The sequence below is a fragment of the Aegilops tauschii genome, chromosome 7, assembly GCF_002575655.3.
Source record: "Aegilops tauschii subsp. strangulata cultivar AL8/78 chromosome 7, Aet v6.0, whole genome shotgun sequence".
Classification (NCBI taxonomy): domain Eukaryota; kingdom Viridiplantae; phylum Streptophyta; class Magnoliopsida; order Poales; family Poaceae; genus Aegilops; species Aegilops tauschii.
In genome coordinates, this window is record NC_053041.3 from 629,641,507 (window position 1) to 629,648,633 (window position 7,127).

At 43.7% G+C, this 7,127-nt stretch overlaps 1 protein-coding gene across 1 annotated transcript; it reads right to left on the minus strand.

Moving 5' to 3' along the window:
• Positions 1 to 2,868: 2,868 nt before the first annotated feature.
• Positions 2,869 to 5,658, minus strand: LOC141027909 (disease resistance protein RPS2-like). Its single transcript, XM_073505516.1, has one exon. The coding sequence runs from the start codon at positions 5,656 to 5,658 to the stop codon at positions 2,869 to 2,871; it is 2,790 nt and encodes a 929-aa protein (XP_073361617.1).
• Positions 5,659 to 7,127: the final 1,469 nt, after the last annotated feature.

Genomic DNA, 7,127 nt, shown 5'->3' on the forward strand with positions numbered 1-7,127 from the left:
CGGATTTTGCCAAGTTTTTTCGGCACTCGGAAAAATAGGAAATTCCAGTAATTATAAGCGCCCAGCCTGTTTGATAGCCCATGCATGTCAGTAGCATCTGCCGTTGTAAGCCCAAGCACTTAGATGACTTTTTTTAATTGTTTTGATCTTTGTTTTTTCCTTCATTAGCGTCTATACAAGTGACTCCCATTGGAGATGCCCTTAGTCTTATCCCGACGCGAATGACTCCAGCCTCACATTTTCTTCCTCATCACATCTCTCTTCTTTCTCGTCCCCTACAACCCACATCGCCAATGCTACTTTCCTCCTAGCAAGTTGTCGTCGCCCCCTCCCCCCTCACTCTATCGCATGGTGCTGCAAGAGGGGTGAGATGAATGCTAGGAGGCCATCGTTGCCATGCTACGAGTAGTACCTGATTTTGCTGGCGATGACGACTGCCTAATCCTGGAAAAGGCCACGGTTGGGGGCTGCCACGAGCCAGCGAGGGACTACATCGATGTTGCGACCAACTAGTGGCGAAGCTGGGACTGCCACCCTGCAATGTTGTAATGGGTAGATGGGGAATTGGGATGTGCCCCGTTGATGCTTCAATTGCCGCCCCACGATGTTGGGACTAACATATGAGGATGTTGGGACAGTAGTTGGGGTTGCTGCGATGTTTGTGTGTCTCGTGCACCCTTCCTGCAACTGTCTAGCTACGATGTTGGGGCCCCCACCTGGCGATGATACGACGGGGGGTCATGGCAAGCTGCAATGACATGCGGTGGTTGTGGCGAGCAGCAACCAGAGGCACCTTATGTTGCGCCTAGCAACAGTGGTTGTGTTTTCTGCAAGGACATTTGTTCGATATGAAATGTGAACTTGTGTATTACAAGGATTAAAATTAAGGGGCTAATAAACCTACTTATTGGGTCATTGCATTGTACACGGTTACTTATTAAGTTCCATGGCGATGATCACTTGCAAGTTGCAACCATAGATTATCGCGGGAGAAACAATTTCGCGGCGGCCTCTTCCTAGCAGCTAGAGCGGCCACCATAGCGAGCAATCGTGGCAAATAGTGGAAATTTTTCTAGTGCAAGAGATAATTTCTGGAGGGTTGAGCCATTTAGAGGGATTTGTGGAGATTTCACGGCAGCAGCCATAGCGTAGCGGCGAGGCTTCCGGATAGCTATAGTGCATCTATCACGGCTATTTCGCTGGCTATTTTAATCTATCCTTGCAACACACACAAAGTTGCTACAAAATGAGCGTGTGGCACCAATGAACCACCACACACGATTCCATCCTAGACAACGTGTGTCATGCACTTCTCGCAAAAAAAAAAACTTGTGTGATGCACGACGTAACCCACACGTACGCAGCCGGCATAGTATCGTGTCCGATGATTGACACAATCCGGCAACTGTGTGGGATACGCTGTCAGGCTGCAAACATTTCCAACAGGAAAAACATGTGCAATGGATCAGCCTATCACACATGGTTTTATGTGCATTATCGTCTCTGTACTGACACAAACGTTTTCTTAACGCAAATTGTGTGGGGTGTTTGGCAGATCTCACACGTTTTGTTCCGCTTAATTGTTTGTGATAGCTCTCCCCATCGCAGAGGTTCACTTTCATTTGTATCGCTCGCGATGGAAACCCCTTCCCCCTCCCCTAATTGCACAGCTTCGCAAGGTGATGGTTCGCATGGTTTCATATTAACAACAAAATAATAATGCTTGAGTCACTTATCTCCATAGTACGTAGCCGTCTCCTCCCCCAAACAAATCTAGGGTTCCTCTGCCTTCGTCTCCGGTGGCCTTAGGGCCATGGCGACACGGTGGATCCTGGTCCTTTCCGGAGGGGGGGGGGGTCCGTTTTTAGACGTTTCTTTGTCTTCAGGTTGGACCCTTCTGACATATACTACTCTTCAACGGCGGTGATTGCCATTTTGGTGCACTGGCCCTATGGGGCCTTAGCACGACAACTTTCTGACTGTCTACTACAATAAGTTTTGTTGTAAAGCTGCTTACACGTGCGGTGTTCATATACGACTGTCTACTACAACAACTTCCCGTCTCTGGTCGCCGCTAGGTGGTCTACTGATTTGGATGTAATTTCTATTATTTATAGTGTTCATTGTACTGCTATGATTGAAGATGAATAAATCAGAAGTTTTCCAGCAAAAAAACAACAAAATAATAATGATTCTCAAGATGGCTTGTCTCTACATTCTATAAACTACTAGTCGTAGAATTCGTCGCCCCATTGTAGTTAGGCTATGTTTTTATTTTAGGTATAAAAGGGCAAAGGTTTCTTTTTTAACAAAAAAGACCAATGCTTATTTTTCGAAAGAGAAGAAGAAACGATGAGCTCTGGGTATCACCTGACGTAGTGATTTAGATTAGAGAAGATGAAAGAGAAGTGAAATTAGCAGGATTATTAAATATGGGGAGTTTTTTACAGGCTGGTGGTTAAGGTTAGAATAATCGTAATCTCCACCATTTCATTACCATACATACATATGCATAAATCATTTTTGCTTCTGGCTCATTGTTATTGATAGCATATGTTAACAAGTGTTAAAATCACCTTTGAACAAGACAGTCGTCAGTTTAGAGTACAATAAGCATGCACTGAAGAAGCATGTCTTGGGACAGAGTGAGTACAAACAAGCCTAACAGACTAGCAACAAGAGTATACACACCGCCAATGTCGCTTTTAAACTCTGTATATGAACGCCGCACGTGCAGGCAGCTTTACAACAAAATTACAGCTAAGCAGCCATCCTCTACATAAACTCCATAATAGAGGAAATAGAGCAAGCGAGACCCTGGCTTCTCCTTTTTTGGAACTAGAGCAAATACACACTTCAACTTGCCCCTTACCAATAAGCTAATGCCGTGAAAAGATCTCCGAAATTTCCTTGAAAATTTGATGGTAGTTCTCTGAAGAATGGGTTTAAATTTGATTCCATGCTACTATCCTCCCAAACTAGCTGGCCCCACCAGTCTTGACTGCCCAGTATCACTGGCACACGCTCTTCTCTGTGTAACCCGGATGGCAGTTTAGCCAGCCTAGGACAACTGTACACAAGCAGACGCTTCAAACTAGGAAATGCAAGAGTGCCATCACATATGTTGTGCAGGTTCGAAAGACCACTTAGTCCAAGTACCTTGAGCCGGGGAAATGAATCCGCAATGGATGACTTGATTCTATCGTCTTCAGCATCGTATACCACCAACTCCAACAATGAATGGCAACGAACCAAATATACCTCTTCTAGGCATGGGAGCTGCCTGACCCATGAGACTGTGATGATGCTGTGGCAATCAGAGACCAATAGCACACGAAGTTTAGGAAAGCAAGCATGAGGCACCAACCCTTTCCAGATGACACCTTCCAACTCTCCCAGGTTCCACAAATTGAGCTCGTCAAGTTTCTTGAAGTGCCAATCTGAATCCACAAAGGTATCTCCTATGGACAATTCCTTCAAGCTTCTCATGCCATTCAATGTCAACCTCTCGAGTTCATGGACCCTCGTTTTGATAAAATAAGCAGGTGCAATAGATAGGTGTGGCAAGCCTTCTACTCCGTCCAAACAAAGGCGTTTCAAGGAGGCTTTATTAGACGGGCTGAGTATCATTTGAAGCGAATTAGAATCGCTAACTGTGAACCCCAGAGATTGTAACCATGACAAACTCTCCAACTCCTTAATGTGTGCATGTGTTGTGTCTGCCGGGAAAGGCCCACTATAGTATAAATCAAGGACTCTCAACATTGTTAGAGCAGATATGGTCCCATCTGGGATTGTTACGAGTGCGTAGGTGTTTCTTAAATATAGGTACCTCAAATTTTTCAATAGTTGAAGCTCCCTTGGGATAGATCGGATTGGGGTATCTGAAACATCAAAATGCTGCAAGTTTACTAATTCTCCAACATCTGATGGTATTTCCCGGATATTAGTGCCACTTATATCCAGGAAGGTGAGAGATGGAGCAGTTCTAAAGAATCCTGTAGGAACATTGCCAATAATACTGCCTCTTCTAACTATGAGAGTTAATAGCCAACTGCAAGGGACAGAACATGGGATTACCACATCATTCAACATATGAAGGGAAATCCTATGGGCAGTGCACCACTCTTCTGATTTTATGGTTTCATCTCCTTTACGTACTAGCCAGTTCTTGCTAGGCCCATCTCCGTGTTTACATTGTACGATCCAAAGAGCTAGACCTTTGATTGTATCATGCATGCTTAGATAATTTTGCCCTCTTGGATGTTCTTCTAACAGACATGCTCTTTTTAGACATCCAATAACAGCACGAACTCTCAAATCATTGGCATTATCTTCATCAAATAATCCATGTCCCATCACAAGACGTATTGCATGTGACACATATACACCATCATCTAATATCAAGGCAAAGTAAAGGAAACATTGCTTTGTCCTTTCGTCTGGAAGTTGCTCATAACTGATGTACAATACATGATATAGGTCAGTTTCTGCATTTGCATCTGGAACTTCATTGAACTGGGACCGTTGAAGCAACATCACAACAAGTTCCCAATCTTGTTCATTTTCTTTTGATGCCATAGCCTGACCAACTATTTTAAGAGCTAGTGGAAGGCCTCCACACTTGTTAACAATGATCTCAGCATAAACTCTGATTTGTGCATTGATCTTGGTTAGTCTATAGCAGCCTGAATTCGCTTCAAAGAGACTCCATGCTCCTTCAAACTTAAGCTTTTGTAACACAAACACCTGACAGTGTGCTTGCATTCTTCGGCATATCTGTTGATCACGTGCTGTGATTACAATCATCTGTGTATTGTGAGGGCTGATTTGTTCTTGTGGTATCCCAATCTTCACTAGGTCTAACGGTTGCCAAAGATTATCCATCAACAATAAAAACTTCCTTTCCTTCAAGAAGTTGTAGAGGGATGCAGATCTGGATGTGGTGTTCTCATCCAATCCAAGCGTCAGGCCAAGCTGGGATGCAATGCTCTTTTGAATAATCCCTATATTTTGTTGCTGACCAATTTCCACATAGATCACATGATGGAATGTGTGCATTTCTGTTGGGCAACTGAAGGTGTTATTTATTTGTGCAAGGAGAGTAGTTTTTCCAGACCCTCCCATGCCACATATCGCAACCAAGCGCGTGGAACCTTTTTCGATGCAACCAACAATCTTGTCCATATACTCGTTTTGCCCCACGATATTAGGTGGCAGAGGCAGTTCTATGCCCACTGATGGGAGCAAAGTGAAGATACCATTATTTTGGGGAGTTCTCTCCTTGAGCTCAACAACTTCTTTCTTTGTCTTTCTGGCAGCACGACCAATCCTGTAGTTGAACCAGCAATTCCAAGAGCAACCCAACATATGTTTGCTTCTTCCCTTGAACTTATCTACGATTGCACATGATTTGACTTCAATTGATTTGGCACTTTGTATCCATTTTGTTGTTTGAACCCTCGGTCTCTTGCCCAATTGTATTTGCTCAACAATAGTGTCTATGTGGACTCTTAAACCTCGTGTACATGTGTCCAGATCATCAACTTTTCTTCCAGGCTTGAGGCAGTAACCACAATGCTTCTTTATGGGCTTCCATATCTCATCCATAAATAGTCCTACAACTGGGGAGAGCATCCCATACGGTGAGGAAGTCATGTTGCTGAAAAAAACATGAAAGGTTAGGTTCCAAATCAATATATAGACTAGATCAATAAAACTTTGGGAAAAGATAATTTTTCAATAACGTTATAAGGGGATTAATGATGAGAAGATGCCAATCACACCCATCCCTACAATACAAGAATATAAGAGCAAGTCAAGACATCGAGGATACACAAACTAACTTATTGTAAAAAGCAACAATGATCCAAGGGGAACAGCAACACTGATTATCCCTTGACAACACTTGAAGTTGTGGGTTCTCCAAAAAGCTATGCCTTCATGATGGGAATGACATGCAAGCGCCGACATTACTGAATCCGACCATTGAAGGTCAGATCATGTGTTTTCACCCCGAAGATCAAGTTAACTCCAACCAATGGCTTCAACAAGGGAACAATACAATAACATCGACATTAGCTGGTACAACCTATGTAAAAAATAGCTTGCTATCAAAAATAGTGTGGCCCTTCTCCAAATGCTATACAAGTTATAGCGTGTTATATTTAAAATAGCATTTTGAAAAAATATGCCAAATATACCCCAAAATAAAGAGAAAGCAAGCATGTCTACTCTAGTTTATTATTGATTCCATCAGCAAAATCTAAGCAGTAGTGAAAGATAGTGGTGGCTGAAGTTTGACCGAACCTAGTTTAGATGCTAGTAGCTCACTTGTTGGTGAAACACTGGGCCTGCTCAACTTCAGGAAATTTGCAAGCTTTCTATGAGTGAGATTTTCTAGACGAACGGACAGATGTTACTCGTCTCACACTCTCACTTGGTGGCTGAGTTACCGCCGCCTGTGGTGTGGCGGACATCAGCGCAGCAGTGCTGGAGCTGGAGACGCCGCCGCCGCCCTAGCCACGAGCTATCGACCCTGAGTGGGAAAACATGGGATTCTGAGGTGGCTAGGTTAGGTTGATGGGCTGCTGGGGGTGGGGATTGCGTTGTGTGCCTTGCGTCTGAGAGACAGAGTATGCCTGATGGGCTGTTAGCCTGCTATGTGTTCGATCGGTTCCACGCTAAAACGCTATAACGTTTTTCCGTTTAGCGTCGAAATAGCGCGCTATAGCGGGTTTAGCATCATAGCAAGCAAAATAAATAAAACATAATTTGACCCTCCCAGATACGCTATAGCGATGCTAAAACGCCGAAATAGCGTGCTACTTTTTTCATTGGGTACAACCAATTAAGGCAAGACTTAGTGTTTTCAGCCCGGAGCTGAGAACCGGGTACTAGAGAAAGAACCACTGCAAAGTCTAGCCACCGAGATGGCGCTCGGTTCTCATGGCCAAATTATTGGATGGTCAAAATCTTTGAGATGCACTACGTACCAACCATATTGGGAACAGAGTTTTGTAATGTTGCGTAAGAACCAAAACAAAACAGATCATCCTTTTGTTTGTCAAAGAGTGTTCTTGTTTACAACGAATGGGCAAGAATCACCCGATTCAGAAGTAACAGGA

Excerpts from the sequence above, each read along its gene's own strand:
- LOC141027909 (XM_073505516.1), bottom strand. The coding sequence starts at position 5,658 with ATGACTTCCTCACCGTATGGGATGCTCTCCCCAGTTGTAGGACTATTT.